At 44.1% G+C, this 23,578-nt stretch overlaps 3 protein-coding genes and 1 long non-coding RNA gene across 24 annotated transcripts in view; 1 reads left to right on the top strand and 3 right to left on the bottom strand.

Moving 5' to 3' along the window:
- Nucleotides 1-7,748, bottom strand: part of ptprfa (protein tyrosine phosphatase receptor type Fa) — an 86,177-nt gene extending 78,429 nt beyond the window's left edge. For 4 of the 15 annotated variants that reach the window (XM_054790646.1, XM_054790647.1, XM_054790649.1 and 1 more), the window contains exon 1: nucleotides 7,348-7,743. The gene's annotated coding sequence lies outside the window, so the exon portion shown is untranslated. Of the gene's footprint in view, nucleotides 1-7,347 lie in introns of all 15 variants that reach the window. The other 11 variants (XM_054790641.1, XM_054790644.1, XM_054790642.1 and 8 more) reach the window with 7 other exon arrangements.
- Nucleotides 7,749-8,298: 550 nt separating this feature from the next.
- On the bottom strand, nucleotides 8,299-9,118 carry LOC129189179 (uncharacterized). The gene is made up of 3 exons (XR_008572751.1): nucleotides 8,639-9,118; nucleotides 8,473-8,549; nucleotides 8,299-8,403 (listed from the first exon to the last, which is right to left on the bottom strand). It is a non-coding gene; the product is annotated as an uncharacterized LOC129189179 (long non-coding RNA).
- A 150-nt stretch (nucleotides 9,119-9,268) lies between these two features.
- hyi (hydroxypyruvate isomerase) lies at nucleotides 9,269-12,393 on the top strand. The gene is made up of 8 exons (XM_054790040.1): nucleotides 9,269-9,279; nucleotides 9,450-9,677; nucleotides 9,832-9,946; nucleotides 10,026-10,104; nucleotides 10,186-10,235; nucleotides 10,298-10,367; nucleotides 11,555-11,689; nucleotides 11,757-12,393. Exons 1-8 carry the CDS (start codon nucleotides 9,269-9,271, stop codon nucleotides 11,810-11,812), a joined length of 744 nt encoding a protein of 247 aa, XP_054646015.1. The 3' UTR covers nucleotides 11,813-12,393.
- szt2 (SZT2 subunit of KICSTOR complex) overlaps nucleotides 12,115-23,578 on the bottom strand; it is a 63,108-nt gene continuing 51,644 nt past the window's right edge. For 4 of the 7 annotated variants that reach the window (XM_054788611.1, XM_054788612.1, XM_054788613.1 and 1 more), the window contains 15 exons: nucleotides 22,879-23,134; nucleotides 22,693-22,772; nucleotides 22,301-22,426; nucleotides 22,029-22,231; nucleotides 21,562-21,658; nucleotides 18,321-18,401; nucleotides 17,955-18,029; nucleotides 17,107-17,172; nucleotides 15,410-15,623; nucleotides 15,125-15,302; nucleotides 14,930-15,052; nucleotides 14,353-14,866; nucleotides 14,164-14,274; nucleotides 14,018-14,086; nucleotides 12,115-13,920 (listed from right to left, as the gene is read on the bottom strand). In XM_054788611.1, coding sequence (XP_054644586.1) covers nucleotides 13,777-13,920; nucleotides 14,018-14,086; nucleotides 14,164-14,274; nucleotides 14,353-14,866; nucleotides 14,930-15,052; nucleotides 15,125-15,302; nucleotides 15,410-15,623; nucleotides 17,107-17,172; nucleotides 17,955-18,029; nucleotides 18,321-18,401; nucleotides 21,562-21,658; nucleotides 22,029-22,231; nucleotides 22,301-22,426; nucleotides 22,693-22,772; nucleotides 22,879-23,134 — 2,337 coding nt within the window. In that variant the 3' untranslated portion in view covers nucleotides 12,115-13,776. The other 3 variants (XM_054788614.1, XM_054788617.1, XM_054788615.1) reach the window with 2 other exon arrangements.

Here is a 23,578-nt window from a genome sequence, read left to right as displayed (position 1 = left end):
CAGTCAGGACACTGCGCTGAGCAGCTGAAAGCCTGTGCAGCTCTAAAAAAGTCAATGTGGTCCAAAGAGACGCTCAGGAGACCTTGTTAAAGTCCAACTAGAGGGACGCAAGACAGACGGACTAAGACACTGGGACGCAGGAGAATAACAAGCAGAGTGTCAAGCTTGACTAATTAAAGTGGCAGCAGGACATCAGGCACTACTGCTGCCTTTAGCTTGAAACTACTGAGGAAATGGTGAAAACCAAGCGTCATTGAACGCACGAAATTACAACAAACAACAATCGAGAAGGAGGCTCTCCTGTATTTACTTCTCGGTCAACTTTACTGAGACTGAGAGCAAAGTGCTGCAAAGTGGAGACTGTGGAGTATAATACCGCAATGCCCACAGCAAAGACACATAGCAACAGGCTAAGCTAACATTAGCATGTGACATGTATCCTCAAATATTACAATGACCAAGGACCAAGATGATGGTCAATGCCAATAATGGACACAGCCATAAAAAGGCTCTACAATGCCTGTTTTTGATCGAATAAACCATCATAAATCATATGTCTCTCACACTTATTAAACGCATTTTAAATGTACTTTTACACATCACGTCTTGTCAAAGCATCTTCCTGCTGGAAAATACTGATTGAATTAGCTTGTGAGACAGCGTCTTCTGCTGGATTCATAGCTGCAGCACTGTTTTGGGTTTTTTTTCCCCCCTGGAGACAGTGGCATCAAATATTTTGTCCATTGAACTGTATTATAAATGTATTTTCTGTATGATTCCAATTGTTTGACATTTTCTTAAGAAAAAAATAGCTAAATTTCCAGATTACCTGATCAAACACACAGAAGAAAACTAATCTGAGGCCAACGTGAGCATGGCTTCTCGGCTAGGTGTGGAAGCCTGCCTATCGTCTGAGTGCACACTGAGGTCCTGTCCACACAGGAACGTTCCTGGGATTTTTTTTTTGCAGGTTGAAAAAACATTTGCATCCACACTGTGCCGGATTAGTAAGCAGCTGCATCCAGACGGGAATGTATCACTGGGTGAAAACGATGTAATACACAAGGTACACCTACATGTGGCACTGTAAACAGACACACAGACGGAACCACGTGACACACCAAACTACAGAAGAAGAAAGAACGCATGGGCATAAGTCCGTCGTCTTCCGGTTTCCAAGGCTCATCTAGACTTACGACAGAGTGGAGTTACATCTACGAGTCATTTTGGAGAATAAGACAACAAAATACTAGGAGAATATCGAATGGAGTCAGTCATGTCCGTCGAAATATTCAGATATTATGGTGCCTTGTCGTCAAAGCTCACTTCTGGTCACATGACAGCGACAGGGTGGCGGTGGGTCGGTGATATCGTTTCTGAAAAACAGCCGTTTGGTTGTCTATATGGAAATGCATTTCACGATTTTTCCCACTCTGGAAGCCTTTTTCAAAAAAATACCTTTTCAGGGCACGCAGAGAACGCTGCTTCCGTGTGGATGAGAGGCTGAAACAACAAAATACTTTGCCGTTTTGACCTGATTCATTCTGCTTGCTTTTCCTCTGTGGAAGGACGGCAGCGACAAGCACCTTCCAGCTCACCCACGCCCCCACCCCTTTAGGAAGCAGCAGTACTGCAAGTGCCTCCAGTATGACATTTGTATGTATTTTCTTGTTTGAGTAGCAAGGATAATGACATCACACTTACAGTAAAAGACATTACACATTAACCGAACTGAATTATTCTCCTCCTTTTCTTTGTTATCTATCCTCTTAATGAGCAACCTGTATTAACATAAAAAACGCTAAAAAGAGTCAGTGCCTCACCAGCCATGAACCTCACCGCACATCAATGTCAGCGACTACACAGGGGCGCCGATGCCCAACCACAAATATGCGGGTATCTACAAATAGTACCTTATAGTACCTGCTTTCACCAATGGAAAAGCTTCAACAGCAAATAGAAGTATACTAAGCCAAGAAGTTAAAAGGGGGATTTGAAGGGACCCAACAATTTAAATGTGTTGTTCTAATGGGATCATGTTGACCCAAAGTGTGACTGAAGCCTGTGAAGGTTCTCCAAGTCCAGTTAGCAAGCGTCATCAGTCCCACTTTGAAGATTTATCTGCACAATCATTAGCAGTCAGCTTGTGAGGATGCGCTAATGAGCAAGCCGCTAAACGAGCTCATCGCTGCCTTGAGAAGAACATTCACAACAAAACTCTCCACAAAAAACACGATTAGGAACATCTCGTTCTTCTCCTTGAGGAATCACATCAGCAGAATGCGCCCTCTAGTGAACAGAAGGTCTCACTGCTGTGCAGTTTGTTTACCTCCTCAAAGGCCAGGGCATCAAGCTTCCAGGGGAGCGGCAGATTGTTAGAGTCTAGAACTGGGCCAGGCTCAGCGGGTCACATCCCGTCAGAGTCCAGGCCAGACCGCTATAGAGGCAGCAGCCATGAAGGACGTGATGCTCTCGGAAAAACGGAGCCAGCATCATCGCTTTACCCGCCCCCGCCCTGCCTGCCCTCTCATTATTCAGCTTGGAGCGGCGAGCATATCACGTCCCAAACATATGGCCGTGATTCATCACCTCCTCAGGAGCAACAACCTCCACCAGCAGACACAACCAGCACACACTCAAGAACATGTCCCAAAAATGACAGTTGTTTGCATGTGATGAAAGGACCAGGAGGACCACCTTACAGTTCCTTAAAGTTCCCCTATAATGACAAAAGTAACTTTTTAATTATGTTCCAACAGCAGTATGTCCCTAGAATTTGTTTATGAGCGCCAAACTCACTTTGACCAACAACAAAATGAAAGGAAAAAAGGGCTACTGCTGCAGCAAACACAGCGGAAGACCATGTGGAAGAAAGCCAGGAAGCATTTAGTTTCCAAAAAGTAGCAATGAAGCTGAACGACATGGAAGGCAGGCTCTATGTGATAAGGGACAAGCGGCACGATGACAGGAAGTGCTTCACAAACGTCAAGGAGTGAATAATGACACTGTATCACTTCAAAAACAAATTGATCAGCTGGAGGAGAAAGCGAATGCCTTCAAGGATAGTATTACATTGCAAATGACGTGCAGAATTGATGATTTGGCACAATGAGATTGTGCCTGGGCTCCACATTACACACAGGTCTTGTACCAGGGCAGCTGATAACAGAGCAGGACACCGAGATGTTACTTCACAGAGCAACAGGTGGTCAACTTTCTACAATGAAAGGGGTTGGATGTGAATGTCTAGCAGGAATAACACCGCCACACCTGTCATCTTCACAGTTCACCAAGAAAACAAAAAAGGTGGCATTGCTGCGACAGCGAAGCAAGCTAAAAGGAACAAACGTCTACATCTGACAAAACGCAAAGCATGCAAAAGAAGCAGGGGAAGATTCAAGGCATTTGCAGTCCATGCAACTGAAAAGGAACTGGACAAACACTGAAGATGATGTCATCTTGACTAAATACATAGCTCACAAAGGCTTCACAAAGCTTCAAGTCATCAATAACTACTCCAAAATAATAACATAGATTATGCCAAATTCAACGATATTAAGCAATACATTTCAGTCATTGAATGTGACCAATAAGTTATTCATCTAAAGTAATGGAAAAGATGATTAGACCACCCTTGTTTCTTCAGTTTATTGATCCATTTTAATGCCTTTGTTTGGACAAATATAATGATGATAACAAATATAGCTCAGAAGAGTTGAATTTAAGAGCAGCTATCTAGCAACTTCCATGGTTTTCTTGATAATAACCAAAATTGCTTAAGTTAATACATGAATAGCTATAGCATTGTAGTGCCAAAAAATGTAACTCTTATGAGCTATTTTTGTTGTCACTGTTATTTGACCAAACAAAGGTACCTTTAGTTGTATCAGGCATTGAAATGAACAAGAAACTGAAGAAACAAGGGTGGTCTAATCATTTTTTCCATGACTGTATATCTGAAAATTACTCATGAATTGTCCAATTCAGTCCAAAATTTTAGTCCTTAGTAGAATATGGGACTTTTAAAAGTCCTCCCTGATGTAGATGGACGTGTTATTTTTTTTTTTTTTACCCAGAAGACAAAATGTATTCAAAGATGTGCATGGTGGCCTCAGAGAGGAGAGGCCGAGAGTGTAAGATGATGCCGGGTCAAAGTCAAAAGAGTCCAGTGCAGAGCGTGCATGCAGTGAATGGTCCTACAGGGACTCTGCATTCATTAGCGAGACATGTGGTCAGGGAGCAGCTCGGGTTCATCAGTATTCCTCCACACTCGGCCTGGCTGCAGCCTCCCAGCAGCTCATCACTGCAGGAAGCAGCGGGCTTTGATGGACAGGAAGATACAAGTTTACATTCTGACATCACAACAGGTCTGAGCAGCACGGTGATGTCGTGATTAGCATGTCTGTCTCACAGCCATGTGGTTCTGGGTGTGGGCCCCCACCACCTTCCACAGTCCAAAAGCTTTAATGTCTGCGTCTAAATTGTCCAAAGGTTAGTTGTCCCTTCGGCAGCTGGGATAGGCTCCAGCCTGAACAGCATTAGCACTACAAAATGAATGACTGAATGAATGTCACAGTAATCATATTTGATGCAGAGATCAGAGTGAGCGCTCCAACTTAAAAAACAATCTTGCAGCTGACAGGTCCCAAACAACACGGTGTGTCATAAATCCACTTGCGTATCTTTTAACAATCTATAGCCCAAGTAAACTTGAACTCACCTCCCCGCCAGCAGTACACTTGTCCACTGCTTGTTTGGTTGGTTCTGATCCATTTAGCACTACTGCTGCCTGGGTGGGGGGTGAATCTCATGAATAAGCAGACAAACTGAGGACGACCCGCACAACAATGATGGATGACAGACAAGCCCACCGCGTCCTCCTGCTCATCGAGGACTGGAACAGACGTACTTTAGCAAGCTAACTTCACTTAAAAGTTTGTTGCTGTACCACCCAGACGGCCCCCCAGTGAGTGTTTACACCCTCCCTGTGAAACGAAGCCTCCATCATCTGGCCACAAAACACAAGGCCAGGCGGCCATGATGGAGCGCTCTGCTGGTAAAAGTGCAATAAAAGACGAGGCGCGCTCCACTTTACAGCGCTGCAACACACACAACACCCCCGTAAACATCAAGTCTAAAGCGTTTGCAGAGTCTTTCAATTCCAGCAATGGCGCACTTTAACTTTCTTAGCTGCCATACAAGCGTAAAAAGAAGTAAAGCTGTGTTAATGGCATAAAATACCTTCGCTAACAAGTGAGGATGCGTATGATGACATGAAAGTAGGGGTGGGCGGATTGATTCAAATACAGCCGTCCCTCGTTTATAGCGGTTAATTGGTTCCAGACCCGACCACATTAAATGATTTTCTAAAGTATAGGATTCAATGTTAATCAATTGAATATTTTCATAGTTTGAGCATAGAAAACCTGTGTATGACTTTCTAAATATGGTTTTTGACATTACTAGAGCCCTGTAGATATGAAATATGCTTAAAAGGGGCATTAAGGGAAGAAAAATAAAGACAGCAAGTTAAGTCACATTCAAAGTATTAAGACTCCAGCGTCTCCATAAGCTAACGCACCTTGTTAGCAAAGTTAACGTTCTATACCAGGGGTGTCCAAAGTGCGGCCTGGGGGCCATGTGTGACCCATGGCTGTCTTTTCATTGTCCTGCGACATATTCTTAACATATAAGTTAACAAGAAAACTTTTTTAAAAAACCCAAAAAACACATAAGAGCAATAATGACAAAATCAGCAGTAATTTTACAGAATAAAGTCAGAATATTAAGAGAAAAAAGTTCTAAAAAATCTAACAACAAAAAGTTGTGATTTTATGAGAATAGCATCATATTATGAGGAAAAATAATGTAATTTTAGTAGCATAAAGGTGAAATATTAAAGAAAAAATATTTTTAAATTATTCAATCATTAAATCATTCATGAGGAACAAAAAAAAAAAAATAAATAAAGTTGTCATTTTTGAAAATGTAAGTTGCGGAAAAAGTTATAATGAAAAGTTATAAAATATTATGGGAATAAAGTCAGGACTTTGCAAAAATAAAGTTTATTTCGAGAAGAAAGTTTATTTAAAGTTTCTTCTTTTTTTCTTTTTTATTTAAAACAGCAGAAATGAAAAAAACAGCTTTAATGTATGAGAATAAAGCCCAAATGTTAACAGAAAAATGTCGTATTCTAACGAGAAAAAAAAGTCACAATTTTACGAGAATAAAATCTGAATATTATGAGGAAAAACAATATCATATTAGTAGCATAGAGTTGAAATATTAAAGAAAAAAATATTCTAAGTCATAATAATATAACAAACAAAACAAAACACAGTTGTCATTTTTGGAAAATTTGGTTGGGCAAAAGCTGTATTATGGCCTAGTGGTTATAGCATGTTGTCAGGAGATCTGGAAGCTCTGGGTTCGAATCTCCGTTGGGCATCTCTGTGTGGAGTTTGCATGTTCTCCGCATGCGTGAGTTTTCTCCGGCTACTCTGGCTTCCTCCAACATTCCAAAAACATGCATGTTAGGTTAATTGGTGGCCCTAAATTGTCCATAGGCATGAATGTGAGTGTGAATGGTTGTTTGTTTATATGTGCCCTGCGACTGGCGACCAGTGCAGGGTGTACCCCGCCTCTCGCCCAAAGTTAGTTGGGATAGGCTCCAGCATACCCCCGCTAGTGAGAATTAAGCGGCATAGAAAAAGAATGAATGAAAGTCAAAAGTATATATATATATACATATACACATATATACATATAGCCATTCCATCCTTTCACTCCTGTTCTACACCATTAACGCTGCTTCACTTCTTTTTACACTTGTATGACATTTAAAGCACAGCATTCTACATTTAAATAATTTATGATGGCCATGCAGTTTGACACTGAAACATATTATTTCTATTTGATATTATTTGCTATGGGGAAATTGATGCTAAATTTGAATAAAGCAGTCTTTTGAAGATGGTGTCTGGGGCAAGAAGAGAAGCACCCCTGCATGGCTCTTCTAGCTGATAAAATATAAAACAGCGGTTTTTCCTCCAAGAGTCAGGCATGTTTTACCTGTGTAACTAATTAAGTTTGGCATATATCTGATTCATAAATAACATTTAAGCATCAACTTGTTTAATTCTTTATTTTTATTATTTTTGGTACTGCACTGTTTATAAATGTGGCTGCTGTATTTCCTGCAAAGGATCAATACAGTACCTATTTTATTCAGTCATGTTGAGACATCTATTGATTTTGAGCAGGGCGTGCACGCTTCAGGCTCGTGCACAGGTGTCATGGCGTGCACACCACGTGCACACACACACACACACACACACACACACTCACCATTTTCCTGGAGGGCCGGCTCAGGTGGTCCAAACCAGAAGATCCAAAAATTAAACCTGCTCCAAAAAATAAAAAAACAGGTCCACTTCCTCTCGTGCGTCAGTCCACCATAAGATGGAAAATTAAGAGGAATAAAAAGATAAAAAGACAAAATAAAAAGTAAATCCAGCTCGGTTCTCCTCTTCAGGTGGTGTTCGATGGTTTCGCTCAGCTCAGTCTTCTCCGACTGTCCACCATCCTCTCTGGAAGCCAAGCTCCATGCGGAAACTCGCTCGCTGCCATCGGCAGACTTCGGCCTCGCTCGGTTCTTTCCGGCGAGTCCGCAACGGGGGGATGCTGATTGGCTGACGAGCTTTTCACAGCTCAGTTCTCATGTCAATAAAAAAAGGCAGCGTTCAAGTCACTCCTATGAATATACAGTATATATAGGTTAAAATATATAGGTTTAAATGATTGGTTTATGGCTTAATAAAGGTTAGGTCATTAAAAAATGTAATATTGTGTGTGTATATATACACACACACATATATATATATAATGCATCTAGATTAATAATAATAACCCTAAAGGTTACAACATGAGTGTTGTCACTGATTAAAAGCAGTTTTAATAATGAACTAATATTGTTCGTTCGTTTAAATTACAGTAGATTTTGATGCTATATTTTAGGCTTGTGCCATTTTTTTTTTCATTAAGACGAGGAGAGTCTAGCACAGTTCGATACCAGCGTGACAAGACTGACTGTTACAGTTTTCAAATCGTACGAAATACTCACTTGATTCATCATTGTGCACACAGTGCATACTGCCACACACAGCAGAACAAGGACAGGGAGAGGTGGCAGTCCACATGTTAAGCATTTACGCACACATTGTGCAGTCAAGCCTCCCTCCCCTCTCGCCCCTCATGCCGAACAAGGCAGCAGATGGCACCCCCCCCCCCCCCTCCCCCCAGGCTAGGAGTGCATTCTGCTAATATTAGCCCCATTCTCTCAAGGTGGACTTCCAGTGGCAGATGGCGTGGAAGCGTCCTAGTGACTGCACAATGTTTCTCTTCCTGCATGAAAATAAATGGAGTGCTTTTTACACGCAACCTCTTTTTACTAAACTTGTTGCGTTTTCTCACCTTTCCTTCCAGTTGAATGCGGCGTCTAATTAGCTCCTCTTCTGATTCTGCTCTTTGCGGGAGGGCCAGGACAAAACCTGGGAACGTCACAGACTTTTTTTAATGTTTTGAACATGATATATAAAAAAGTCATTAGCTTAACATGTCTACAAAATGTGTTGCTCACCATCTGTGTGTCACAGTGGGCGGGGCTTGTTTTAAATTCATAGATGGCACCGGCCAGCCGTCGTCAGACCGCCAGCTACAGCTAGCATTGCATGCCGCCTTTGGGGGGCGCCGTCAGCTGAACCGCTAATTAACTAGCGCAGCCTCGGAGGGGGTCACGACAGCTAGTGTGTGCTAATTGACTTCTTCGCTGCCAGTTGATGACATGCCAGTGATGCTTCCTGCCAACGTGTCCGCCAGGCAAACTGTAGGGCGGCAACGGAGGTTTCTCACAAGTTCTCGTCGTGGTTTTACTTCAGTAACTCTGGACTGGGGAAAAAGTGTGAAGGGAAACTTTTTTGTTTAAATAGGACAACTTACAAACCAACCGTAACTCAGGTCAAATGTTTTTCCCCGCTATCATTCAATTATCGTTCAAAGCAAGAAACTTTTCAACAGAGGACCAACTCAAGCTAGCAAATGTAGCTGAGCGCAAAATCTAATAAAGTAAAACATTTTGTAAGAATAAAAAAACAATCGCATAGTAGTCACGGAAAAAAATGCGCATACACTTTGGTGACCGCAGAAGCACGTGCAGTTCTTCTGGACACTTCGAATTAAAAAGCTAATACGTGACACAGTTACACGTCATATGTACTTACAGTACTTACATCCATTATTATTTATGTATTTTTAAAATATATACAGATACTGTATATACTGTTTTTTTTTCGCGAACAAGTCACGTGAACACTTTACCTAAATCACTTCCGCTTTGCGACATTTCCGCTGACTTGACGAGCAAAAGTCTACAAGTTCAAAAAAAAAAAAAGTCTAAAAGTTCACCAACAGTTCAACTTTGTACACGTCCGCCCGGTGAGCCGCAGCATCCTCTCTGCTGGACCACCGCCCCTTTTCGTCGTCGTCATCATCATCAGGTGTGTTGCAGGTGACCTCAGTGGGGGAGATCTTGGTCTGGGGGCGATACCAGGAAGAGAGGCAGAGTTTAAAGAAGGTTTGGCTCAGGCCATCAAGTTGGCAAAAGCGTTGGACTGCAAAAGGTCAAACACACTCACGCACACACATTTAATGTATATATTTGTTCTAGTATACATTTTATGTACCTCAGTGATCAGTTCCAACGATCAAGACCTATAGGTAGAGTAGAGAAGTGTTGTGGTTCTAGAATGTGTTGTCATGATCGTACACGGTCAGGATCCACCTGATGGCCGGCAAGATTCCCAAGGGGGCGCAGAGAGGCGATGTCGCCAAGGAGATGGAGGCCATCTTTGTCCAGAACCTCACCTACGCCGCTGAGCTCCTCTCCAAGGTGGCGCTGCAGGACACGTCGACAGAGCAACTGATGGCGTAGCGCTTAGCCGCAAACTTGTGACGTTTGTTCCCAGCAGGACGGAATTGTAGGCTTGATCGAGCCCATCAACACGCGGCTGACTGAGCCTAGGTATTTCCTGGATTCGCCCCATCAAGGTAAGAATCTTCAGCACGCATCAGCAACAGGTGTTGCTTTTGGAGGTCTTCACCGTGTTGACTTCATCCGATGTGCCACAGCCGCCGCCATCCTGCAAAAGGTCGGAAAGGCGAATATCCAACTGCAAATGGTGAGCTCTCTGTCTTTATTTGTCAATGCGATGGCAAGACTATTTTAAACAAACTCTTTTAGGATGTTTTTCATTGGCAAATCATGGATGGAAACCTGACACATAACATGCACAAGTATTTGCCACTGATCGGTAAGTAAGAGTTCATTTGTCTCCCATTTATGACTGTATTGTCTGCCCATTAATCGTAAGACAATTGGAACACTAGCGAGCTTTTTCTCAAAATAATTACATTCTTCATTTGTCCATTTTTTCTGAAAATAGGGCATTTTTTTCCACAAAAAAAGCCATCATCCATAATCATTTATAACATGTACAGCAGTACATGTTAGTAATGATAAGTGCCAACAAAAGTGTTACCAGTAGGTGACAACATATCAGCAGCATACATTTGTACAGTAGTGATGGGAAACTTGATTCCTGTGACTGACTCGAGTTATCATGCGTCACTCACTGAAGTGATTCGGGTACGCAGGATGCGCAGGAACTCACACACACGCAACAAGTTGTTCCCGCAAGTCTGTGAACCTCGCCTCTTCGTCAAGTACCTGTGGGTCAGTGAAACTGGAGTTTTCGGCAACCTGTGAGTCAGTGAAACTTGAGTCTTCATCTACCTGTGAGTCAATGAAACTCGAGTCTTTGTCTACCTGCAAGTTAGTGAAACTCGAGTATTCATCTACCTGAAACTTGAGTCTTGTCAACCAGGTGAGTCAGTGAAACTCCAGTATTGCTCGAGCACCCCTGAGTCAGTAAAACTCCAGTCATCATCTACCTGTGAGTCAGTGACACACGAGTCTTTGTCTACCTGAAACTTGAGTCTTGTCAACCAGGTGAGTCAGTGAAACTGCAGTATTCCTTGAGGACCCCTGAGTCTGTAAAACTCAAGTCTTCATCTACCTGTGAGTCAGTGAAACTCTGGTCATGTCAACCCGAGTCACTGACACTCAAGTCTTGTCAGGCAGTGAGTCAGTGAAACTCGAGTCTTTGTGGAGCACCCCAGAGTCACTGAAACTCCAGTCTTCGTTGAGAACCCGTGAGTCAATTAAATTCAAGTCTTCGTCGACCTTAAGTCTGTGAAACTCGGGTCTTCATCAAGCACCCGTGAAACAGTAAAACTCGCAAACTGAGCTAGTTGAAAGGTTTTCCGGTCGACTCACAAACGCTGATGTCTTCACATTGGCCACAGTTTTCCGAAAAGTCCCTTTTGAAGTTAGCCTGTGGACGAGAGCTCAAAGCACACATGAAAATGAACGTTTTAAAACTATATTGATGGTGAAGGTGGACTAGAGCTGTGCAGGTCATTCCCAAGTGTGTCTCAGGTCATGTTCAGGTGGCTCAGGTTCCGGGCAGGAATGAACCGGACAGCGCTGGAGAGCTCAACTACAACTACATCTTCACCACGCTGGAGGAGCTGGGCTACCAGGGCTATGTGGGCTGCGAGTACAAGCCACGAGGTGGGCAGGATTGATCAACCCGCTCCGGATTCAGATGTGACATTGACTGTTAACTGTCTTCTCCCAGGAAGCACACAGGAGGGTTTGGGTTGGCTAAAGGATTTCTGGAACAACAGGAAGTGATGTCACAGAATTCTTAACAATAATGAATGAAAAACAACAATACTATACAAAAGCCAATGTCATAGTTTTTTTTGGAAAGAACCAAAAAGTTTAATTTGTGTGATTTTATTTTGTGTATAAAGTATCCTGTATATACACGCTATGTAGGACAGTGCTTCTATCTTACAGTGTTCATTTCTGCACCTGTCACATGATAACTCTCCAGTGTTTGACATCCGAATGTGAGCCTCAAACAAAAGTGACTGTTGTCCTTAAGTTCGTTTGCCTCCCTGCGCTTCATCAATCACGTGGCAAAGTTGGAGTTAAAAGTCCATTTGATAAAACTTTAAAAAAAAAAAAAAAAAAGGCACTTGAGGTCACATGATGCATGCAGTAGGCTTGACAAGCATGGACTGAAATCTGAGACCAAATACTGATGTGGTATCTCACAAGGCACCAGCAAAGTGTTCCATTTCATCACAGTCTGTCAGTCCAAAGTGTGGAGTCCAAAGCTGCAAAGCTTTTTACACCTCATCAGTCACTCCGCAGCTGGATGAAGCTTTTCTCATCTACTGACGCTCGCCACACTCGCAGCTCAAAGTCCATCCTGACTTTTGGACCAAAAGAAGTCCTAATTCAGGGGTCGGGAACCTATGGCTTGCGAGCCATGTATGGCTCTTTTGATGTGTGCATCTGACTCTCACACATTTCCTGACACTAAAATTTTTCAATTTTCATTTTTTTCACACAAAACATTACAGAAATCACAGTGTTAAAAATATAAAACATTATAATGCATTTTAATCCATCTATCCATTTTCTACAGCAGTGTGAATGGCTAGAGCCAATACCAACTGTCCTTCCAATATTTTCCAGGTCAGACGCCAAAACACAATTATAATTGGATAATGCGGTAGCCTACTGTGTCATTGAGAGGTCAAGAAGTAAACTTCCCACTTTTAGTCAGTCATCTAGCTATTTCTGTAGCGCAAACACTTGACGAAGAAGATGGAAAAAGAAACACGTGGAGTACATTTCAGCACGAATGGACAGAGGAATTCGCCTTTGTGGAGAGAGCAGGTTTGGCAGTGTGTCTGATATGCACTTCTAAAATTTCATTGATGAAACGGTCAAATATATAGCGGCACTTGGACACATACTACATTTGTTTCAAAGTATCCAGCGCGGGACAGCCGGAAAAAAGGCATGCCAAGAGCTACTGTCCAGAGTGCAAGCTAGTCAGCGGCAACTCTGTGTATGTAGCAGACAAGCTGACTGGTCTTCGTCCAGCTTTGCTGGTTCTTTAGCAATAATGAGGAATGGAAAGCTATTTGCAGCTGGGGAATATGCCAAAATATTCATGCTTGATGTGGTGAATTAACTTTTTGACAACCTTTCGGATAAAGACAAGATAATCAAATGAATAAAATCCATGCCTCTGTCAGCAAGAACTGTTCATGATCGTACCACCATGATGGCAAATCAAGTGGAGGTAACGCAAGTAAAGGACAAGAAGCTTAACCTCACCATGTATCGACCAGACTACAATGCCATCAGCAAAACCATGCAGCACCAGAAGTTGCATTAATAGAAGTATTTTAATTTACTTGTCTTGTCTACAAATGCATGCATTTATCTGTATTCAGTGTTAATAAATATTTTATGGCGCTGAAAGAAATACATTTTATAATAATATGTGGCTTTCATGGCTCTCTTAGGCAACAAGGTTCCCGACCCCTGTCCTAATTCATCAGATACACCTCTCAGGACTGTGTGCAATTTCTGAAGATGAAGAACATCATCCGTAAATGTAAAAATGTCTTTTTAGCAGTTTAGCATAATGTTTATCTAAGCCAGCTTGCTAGCAACAGGACCATCACATGATTGTTTAAATGTCCCCCAAGTTTGTTATCTTGCACCCATGACGAAAAACCTAAGAGGGCAGTCAGGGCTTCTTGAGGAGGCCTACTTGCGTGCACAGACTATCACAAGAGCCCGGTCCAGAGGTTGTAGCAGGCAGTGTTAATGACCGACTCCAGGTGGTGGTACATGGACACCAGCTGGGGTGGCGGGCTGCTGCCGTCCTGCGGCTGAGGGGGCAGAGGCTCTCGTAACACGACCTTCAAGCTCTGGAAGGAAAAGATGGTGTTTGGATGTTTAAAATAAACTGAAAGTCCAGCAAAACATCTGCTGAAAGTGCAGTTAATATAATTCAGAAAAACTTACAGTTTTTCCAGCTTGGGAGTCCAGAAAGACCAAAACAAAGCAGTCAGTGAACTTCTGGTTTAGAACGGCCTGGAAAAAGTCATACCGGCTCAGTGCGTTTGACCTGGGTGTCTAAAGTCGAGTGGAGAATGGAGAAGACCCCTCACCAGATACTGGATGCCGCTGTCGTCGAAATGGCGACAGCTTTGAGGAAATCGGTTGAGCAGAACTTTGATGAGACTCTGGTACCAGGCTGGACTCATGTTCAGGAAGCAGTCCTGCAGCAACATTGGAAGTGTGTTTCAGGACTGCCACGGACTCTTTCATCAGGTATGAAGGACAAGAGTTGGTCTCACCAGCTGGGGGTCAATCTCCCCCACCGAGCGGCTCTGAACGGCCTCCAGCAGCTCCTCCAGCTCGCTGAATGTCAGCTTGGTCAGCTTGAGTTTGTCCAGTGCCAGGTGCTCGCCGTGGAGGAGCCTCCTCCACAGGTTGTCCCTGCGGCAGTGACCCATGGCCTCCTCCACACTGGCCTGGATCTGCCGACGGGCGGCCGCCACCTCGTTGTTAAGCAAGGGGAAAAGAGGGGAGGGGTACAGCAGCCCCTGAGGCTTGGTCACGGCCACCAGTGGGTAAAACTCATTGCCGTCGCTGGGTGTGGAGGTGGCCGCAGCCTCAGACGAAGTTTCATCCCAGAGGTCCTGCTCTCCACCAAGAGAGGTGCAGGCCTCCGCCCGATCCGGGGGAAGGCGGCTACCTGGCTCGCCGGCATCACGGTGGATCTGAGGGAGCTTCTTGAAGCGTCTCATGTCAGCGGTGAGTCGGGGAAAGAGCTCTCTCTGGCTGGTCATGATTACATAGAAGTGCAGCCTGCATACAAATACGTATATTAAAGAGAGATCTTTATCAAACATAATCACCAACCACTCTTACCTCAGCAAGTGCCTCTCCCCATCCGACTGATCCTCAAAGGGCGCAGCATTGTGGCAGACCACCAGGGACACGTCAAAGTCGTCATGGTGATGGAGACCCTCCAGGTCCTTGTACGACCCGGAGCTGAGATGGGAAAGAATTCAAAGTCAGGTGAGGCATCTACGTTGAGGTCTTATGCTCCTGAGGACGTTCTACCTGTTCCACAGCGCCACCAGCGCGTACTCGTGCAGGTCAGGAGTCGCCTTCTTGGCATCGGTGGGGACGGCGGCCTTGGACATGCGTAGGGGCTTCATTCCGTAGGTGCTGGTGTGGTCTGTGATGTAGTTGTACAGCTGGTGGGCTGTTATCATCCCCGTGGAGATTGAGAAGCTTCCTGATGGGCAACACAAGGACAATCAGCCTGCTGCAGAATGCATCTGATTATTTCTGGAGGCTTTTCTTATCTAGGAGGAAAGACAGGATTACAGTTTCCACCCAGACCTTGGAAGACATGGTTGCGTCCAAACTTGGGGATGTCAGGATGCTGCAAGATGAAGTCATTGAGGAAGTCTGTGAGCTGGTAGCCCTGGCGCAGCGTCATGTGGCAGCCCACCAGGTATTGGTGCACCACCCGCAGGTGGAAGTCGTAGCTGAAGGAATGCACGTGCATCAGGTCACGCACCTTGTCACACTCCTCAGTGAAGAGCATAGATAGCTGAAAGACAGCATCAGCGCTAGTTAGTGTCGCTCGAGTAGAACACGCATGTGCTCTGACCCAGAGCTGCTCATTGTCACGTACACAGCATTCTGGGAAATGATTAGAAGGGACGCTTGGGGTCATCATCAAATCAGTGGTGCTGCTTTGCATATGGTTAGCATTTCTGCCTCACAGTGTGGTGGTTCTGTTCTTCCCATCTTTGTTTGGGTTTTGTAGTCATGAAACATACACATTATCGTTTAAATTGTCAAATTCGTGTGAATGGGTCTGTGTGCCTTGTGACTGACCGGTGACCAGCCCAGGGTGTAGCACCCAATGTCAGCTGGGATAAGCTCCAGCTCACTCATCAACTGGTAGAAAATGGATCGGTGGAAGGAAGGGGGCAACGTTCATATCCTTCACATTAATGCTGCATCCTATTCAAACACCAGTGGGTCCTGTGTGGACTTTACAGTGATCCAATCCAAAAGACGCTTGAGAACACGTTCGTCTTAGCGTCACGCCTTTCCTTGCCGGGCTGCTGGAAGACGAGTGGTGAAAAGATAAGAGCCAAGAATATTCTTCTGACATGGAGGAACAAAAACATGAACTCTTCCCTTTCTCCCTGCGGTGTTCCTGTGGTCTGGCAGACAAATTAAGTGTGACCTCTTAGCTGGTTATCTACGGCAGCAGGAGGCCGCCGGGATGCTTTAAAGCGGAGGTGCGACACGTCCCTTTGTGTGCTCTCGTGACTATCAAGCTAGCATGGTTATTATTCCATCATCTGCAATACCCCTCGGCTCCTGTTCTGGACAATTAAACTCCCAGTGTGACTTTCACACGAACAAACTGGAAGGTTCAGTGGCAGGGCTCGTCTCCTGGTGGTGCCACTCAAAATTTCTATTAAAGAGGACTAAACGGAGCTAAGGAGGTGAAATCATGACGGGAGCATCAGAAAACAAAAGACTTTAACAGAGGCCCCGACTCTGAGCCTTGGAGAACTCAACACGTGTTTTAGCATAGCTTCACAAGAATGAAGGAAATCAAGCCTAATGTTGATCAATGAGCAGAGTAGCAGTATGCTAATGAGTGACCCCCTTCAAAGTAAAAGACAACACATAGAAGCGACAGAGGCAGAAATCCTAGTGGGAAAGCTCAGCTCCCAAAGATGCAAATGCTGCGGCATGGCGAGACAATCAAAAGCGGAGAATGTCACCAGCAAGCACAGAGACAAACAGAAAATCGCAGAGGAGCCGGAGAGTTCAAAGGTCATTGCCATACTCAACCTTTGTGCATGTGACCACTGAAAGTAAGCAGAAAGGTCTCATTTCATTACGCCAGCCATCCCATAGGAGACAAAAGACAAACATGTGGAAGGAGGGACGGCAACAAGGAGAGCGGCAGGGGGGGAAGGAGGGAGGGGGGCTGATGCCTGCCTGCAGCGAGTGCACCCACCACCCCCACCCATCCCCCGTCTAGGAGAATGGCTGGTGGGACGTACCGCACAGTCAGATACTGGGGTGGCGTCTGGGAACGGCTTGCAACGAGGTTTGGTGAGGAGGCTGCCCTGATGGAGAGATGACAGGAAGTGTGTGTGCGCGTGTGTATGTGTGTAAGGGGGGTGGAGGACAGGGGAGGACAGACAGAGACAACAGAATGGAACGCTACACAAATGAATGAAACAAACTAGGGATGTGGCTGATCCGATCCAGCTTCGGGATCAGGTTCCGATACCAGCGTAATTCACGTAGTTGTCCCTTGCTACGTCACAGTTCAAACATCGCTCTCTCACTCTATTGCAGTTTTTCAAAATGAATTCAGTGAGAAATGATTGCTGTTTCGTGGTTAACTATGGGCTATTATTCATCTAAAAATATGCACATTTATGCAAATGTTTAATTTTTTTGCCCAAATTAAGCATTTTCAAACATAAAAACGGCTTAATGAACTAAAATTCAAATATACGCCATTAAGACCACCATTAAACTTGTGAACGTAGTACCACATTGGTCATTAGGTATCAGTGATTGTTCCGTGAGACATGCACCAGATTTGATCGCCGGAACAACAGGCTTTTATTACAGGTTTAAATTAACTCACAACAGGCACAACAATAATAACATAATCATAATAACATGGGTTACTGTTGCGGCCATAGCCCACAACAAGGTAAAACTCTGAACCCCCAACGTCACTTCCTGTCTGCCATCGATTCCATTTGACGCCTTCTGCCATCGCATGCAGCCTTGCATAAACATTTCATTTGCACTTCCTTCTCCCTTTTCTGCAAGCTGCGACTATCAAAATATAGACTCATGACATGCGTTGATGGCGGTGCGGAGTTCCTACCTGGGAGTTGACGGACTGTCCCATGGGAATGCGGGAACACTCCAGTGCGTACTGCTTGACACAGAAGTAGCAGCCCTGCCAGAGAGGACATGGACTGTGTCGTTAGCAAACCTCCTACAGTAAATCTACCTCACATGCACATGCAAGACTCATTAAAGCTACAAAGTGCTCTATTAAGACTTTCAGCGCCTCATTACCTGGCTGGTCCAGTGAATGCCAACAAAACAAGAAGAGGACAGCACTTTTTTCCCCCCTCCACATTGGCAATAAATGCTGTTTCCGATCCAACTGTTTCTGAGCTGTTTCTAACATATTGCTTACATTATTTGGTGACATGAGGGAACCAGAATTTAATACAGCTCTTACCTGAAAGGCTAGCTCCATCAGCACGATTCCGCCTGGTAGCGCCCTCTGGAGGTGATACGCAGTGGTAGCCGACACAGTGGTCTGAAAAACGTAATAAGCAGTCTTATGCATAGTTATTCAAGTCTGAGAAAATTCTGATCTTGGCCTCAACTTTGGGAGAGCAGCTATGAAAAGGTTAGCGCTCGCCGTCAGATGATTACAAATAGCTTCCTGACTGGTCTGCAAGGTCTTCTTTAACACGACAACGCACACATTCAACAGGGGTGGCCGCTTTTTTGGCCACAAAAATTTAAGAATGTGTGGGCCACTTCGATACATTTTGTAGATTAAATATGCGTCGATCAACATATACTAAGTTACATATAAATAAACATCCATATCTTCGCTTTTTATTACAGATGCACAGCAAATTAGTGTAATATCTATTAATATATCTCGTCAATAATAAATTCATGATATTTTTACAATATGCTGAGGGCCAATAAACAATGAACTGTGGTCCCAAAATAGCCCCCAAGCTGCACTTTGGACACGAGTCAATTAGAGCCACACAAGCAAGATGCAGGACAGCACCAGTTTGTATAGCAATGCCTCTCCACTGCCCCGAGCCCCTGCATTGACATCCACGCACAAATTGTCTGACTAGGGTTGTGAACGATAAACCGATGTGACCGGATATCCAGTTTGACAAGCGAGCGATATCGTTGCACCAGCAGAAGCCTCCTGGATCGATTAGAATCAGCCATAAATCCCTAGATTAATCCACGGGTTGGGAACCTTTTTGGCTAAGTGAGTCATGAAAGCCACATATTTTAAAATGTATTTCTGTGAAAGCCATAGAATACTTTTTAACATTGAATACAAGTAAGTGTGCATTTTTACGCAAGACAAACAATTTTAGAATATAATAAGTCTCTGAATTATTGTTTTTCAAGATTCAAGATTCAAGAGAGTTTTATTGTCATGTGCTGGAGCCCCGCCCACATGCGCCGAGGGTCTGAGGTGGAATAGTAGCCCTCCAGCTTCTGTCTGTACTGTCTTTTGGCCTCCCGTATGGACCTCCTCAGGTCATATCTGGCCTTTTTGTAGTCATCAGCGGTGCCCATGACAAATGCAGTCGAACGAGCACGTAGCTTAGCCCTTACATCACAGTTCATCCACTGTTTTTGGTTAGGGTATTTTCTGTAATACTTTTTAATAACATTGTTAAAGCTAACAATAATAAATAAAATACTTTTCATAATGCGACTTCTGGTGCTACATGCTTTGCACCGTACTCATTATTTTCGCCATCTTCTTCGTCAAAAGGTTGTGCTCTGCAGAATTAGCTAGCTGACTATTTGATTAAAGGAGGGAAGTTTGCTTGTTGACCTCTCAATGACCTGCGTACTCAATGAATACAGACACACCATCAATCAGTATGAGCCTTGAGTTTGTTTTTCAGAGAGTAAATTATACATCGCTGTTTGCTGCTTGAATTAACTTGAGGTTGTGCACAAATCCAACAAACAAATATTCACATTAGCACTCAAGAACCTCATCAAATCTTACCTTTATGCGTTCCCACATGGTATCAGCAATTGGGACCAAATACGAGGTGAAAGAAAAAGCGGACTACAGTATAGTATTCTATCTGTGCACCGTGGGACAAAATCAGATGGTCCGTTCAAGGACCAGCTAACTAATCAGGACATGTCGCCGTTCAAAACAAACAACATATGTATGCAAAACGGGGGGATTTGTAATTGTATATTATTTTATAATATACAATTATATAATTGCCCATATTTCCAAAATTGATATCCATTTTTAGTTATTTACAAAAAAATTTTTCCATTGTTTTTTTTTTAATCATGATGCCTGAAAGTTTGGTCAGTTGGGGGCCCCTGCCTTACAGAATGTTTGGGGTTTGTGCTCTTTTGCACATTTGAAAATAATGTAAGAATGCCACTTTTATAGAATTGGCTTCTTTATTTTATAATGTATGATTAATGTCTATCAACAAACATTAACCGTAGAATCGAATCGAATCGTATCGTTTGCACAATGTATCGAATCATTCTGTTTTAAAAATATATATGTTTTTAATCTAGATTCTAAATCGAATCATACATCACAAAAGAGATTTATATCCCTGATTCTGACTTTATTTTCTCTTACAAGGGGAATTGTTCCATTACGGAAATAAATAAATACTAAAATCACTCCAGCAAATCGAAAAATATCTTGACGCACCATATTTGTGTTGTCACAATAGTACTTCCTTGTTCATTGAGAATGCCATAAGATGGAATAGGGCTATGTTGAACTCCCTATTGACAAAAAATTAGGGCTGTGACTAAAAATTAGGGCTGTCAAATGATTACAAATTTTAATCAGATTAATCAGTTTTGAAATTAATCATTATAATCACCATTAGCAACTATGTCTGAAATATGCCCATTTTTCCTGTATGTAATTAACAGAAATGACAGGACAGGATTATATATATATATATATATATATATATATATATATATATATATATATATATATTTATTTATTTATTTATTTATTTATTTATTTTCCAGCATACTCAAATGTAGCAAATTGTACATCCAAATTAAGAGCTAAGAAGTGAGTGTTAAGAATCTCTTCCTGTTTATTTACACACACTCACACAAACACACTCACACATTATAAAGCCATTTTTGTGATGTTTGGGAATGCGTCTCGCATTCTTGTAATGACAATCAGGAAGTCCAGGATGAACGGACTAGAGACGTGTGTGAGTTGTAGGTACAGACAGTATATTGTGTTGGAATTGTACTGCTGTTGATGTGTTCAGGTCAGAATGAAGTTATAAAAGGGCGTTAGACTGTGTGGGGACGCTCCACTGTGAATGAACTCTGTCTGCAGTCATAACAGAGCGGCATGTTTGCTCTGGTGTGCATGCTTTAATTACACAAAAAAATTAAACGTAATTAATTCAAGTAGTTACCGCCGTTAATGCGTTATTTTTGACAGCCCTGCTAAAAATAAAAAAAATAAATTAAACTAATAATACCTAACAATACCTATATCAAATTCTCACCAAAATGACAACCTCTTCTGCACATTTTTGTACATTACAACAAGATTGCTGTAATGTTCTTGTGGCTTACATGCTGATGGGTCAGTTTCAGTATTTTAAAGAAGAGTGAGACATTTCTGTTGTTGGGCGTGACTCCATCCCCTCTGCCTCTCTGAGGTGAACACTCACCTTGGGGCTGTCCTCGCTCTTCTGCTTCACATAAGAAAAAGACATCCTCCCCTCTGATGACATGGAGCTCAGCATGGCGGCGCGAGCTCGGGCGATGCTGCAACAGACACATGAAAGGTGAAAGGGGGGTCAGTCCGGATCCAGTTAAAGTCCAAAACGCCTGTAGGATCCCAGCCAAGACGCAGAGCAGAGTGAGTCACACATGTCGGGAGCCTAGAAAGTGACAGCGGGCGCATTGCTGCATCCACCAGGGGGCAGTGGTGCTCAGAGGGGTGAAAGGTCAGAGGAGAGTGGGTGAATGAGACCAGAGGTTGAAATGGAGTGGTCCATCTGGAAAAGTTTCCCACTAAAAGTGACAAATGTGTGGAGGAGCGAGCATGCTGCTGATGCTGTGTGACAGCAGTGTGCCAAAAGAACAGCATAGAAGCTGCACAGTACAATCCTGGAGCTCAAACAGAGGTACAGACCTGCGTGCCGGGGACTGAGGCCGCACCTGGACCAGGATGAAGCCCATGCTCTGCAGGTACTGCACATACTGCTGCAGGAAGGTGCTGGAGATGTCCAGCAGCCACGGCTCCTCCTTCAGTCGGCTAGGCAGCATGTCAACAGAGTCAGTGCTGTAGCTGCGATCGCGGCCCGATGCCGTGGAATCGCTGGAGCGATGCCGCTTCTGGCCGAGACAGAGCACAAATTGGCATCCATATTCTCTTCCATAATCTTCTTCCTGCTGCTTCTGTACCTTCACTGGCGGTGGCACTGCTTGTTCCTCTTGGATCTGCTTGCGGAAGATGGGGTCAAACAGGAGTGGCGTGGCGCAGTAGTGGACCAGCCTGGACGACTGTTTCAAGGTCTCAAGGTCGGCCAGCTGAGGAAGACACCTATGCTCAGTATTGACTGCTTGCTCAACTAACAACACACTTGACTGTAATGAATGAGAAGTAGCACACTGTGCCTTCAACCTAAAACCAGCAGAGGCAGCGTCTATCATGTGCACACTGTTATTACAATGGAATAGTCCAGACGGTGCATTATATGCTTCTTGATGATGTTTCCAAAAGAAAAGACAAGCAAGCCTTGCCCTTCATTTGGGCTACTGCTCAGGAAAGTGTGATGGGCTCAGTGAGAACTTACCGCGATGGGCATGTTAGACTGAGCTGACCGCTGCTGCCATGTAACAAACAGGTTCTCAATCTTCATCTGTTTCTCCAGTTCTGGCAACACATAGATACATTGTCAGGAAATGCATATCATAGCAAACCCCAGTAAGCATTACAAGTTTAAAAAAATCCATCAGTGTACGCTTATCGTTGCTTTAACCTCTTCGCTCAGCCACTTTGATCTCCAAGAGCTGGCCGCCATGTCGGGCCACAGCGTCGCCCTCCATCAAGGGTCGGATGGTGCAGACGTCCCTCAGAGCCTCGTCAAACGGCAGCAGCTCGGAGGGGAAATGGAGAGGAGCGAGACTTCGGCCTGAACCAGACAGCCTGCCTTGCTCTTTGCTGTGCAGCGGAGGAACGGGACTCCGCAGCAGCGTGTCCGGCTCCATGGCCGGCCCGAGGAAAGGGTTGGGATCCTGAAGAGGAAGGACATGAGTTAGAAGTTTATTCTTGTTGGGGGGACGTTCTGGAGAAATTACGATATAGACAGACGTTTTCCGGCCCGCAAACAACCTCCATGGTGGTGATAGGAGCATTCATGTCCACACGCTGAGTATGGCTGCACACTTGATAGTCACTTTTAATTCCCTGAGCTGTGTTCATGCTGGCTGTTGAGAGCAACTTTGGGGCGAGTTTGCTCAGCAGAGCAGCTCAGGGCCAAGATGGCCCAGCGTGGCAGGCCCGGTCGCGGCGTGCCCGAAGGCGGGAGGCTCAAACTGTGCGCTGGTGCTCCCTCTGCCTCTCATCACGGCCGTGACAGATGAAGGCCGGTTCAGGCAAATTTTATGCTGCTCTGACTCTGCTTCCTGTCCCAGCTCATTAGTGATGCAGCCATGAAGGCCATCGGAGGGAAAGCAAAA

Source organism: Dunckerocampus dactyliophorus, chromosome 10 (assembly GCF_027744805.1).
Source record: "Dunckerocampus dactyliophorus isolate RoL2022-P2 chromosome 10, RoL_Ddac_1.1, whole genome shotgun sequence".
NCBI lineage: Eukaryota > Metazoa > Chordata > Actinopteri > Syngnathiformes > Syngnathidae > Dunckerocampus > Dunckerocampus dactyliophorus.
Note: the sequence above shows the minus strand (reverse complement) of the source record. Positions and strands in the feature narration are given on the sequence as shown.

Coding starts and splice junctions, on each gene's coding strand:
- hyi (XM_054790040.1), top strand. Junction 10,236..10,297: donor CGAATATCCAACTGCAAATG/GTGAGCTCTCTG, acceptor AAACTCTTTTAG/GATGTTTTTCATTGGCAAAT. Junction 11,690..11,756: donor CTGCGAGTACAAGCCACGAG/GTGGGCAGGATT, acceptor GTCTTCTCCCAG/GAAGCACACAGGAGGGTTTG.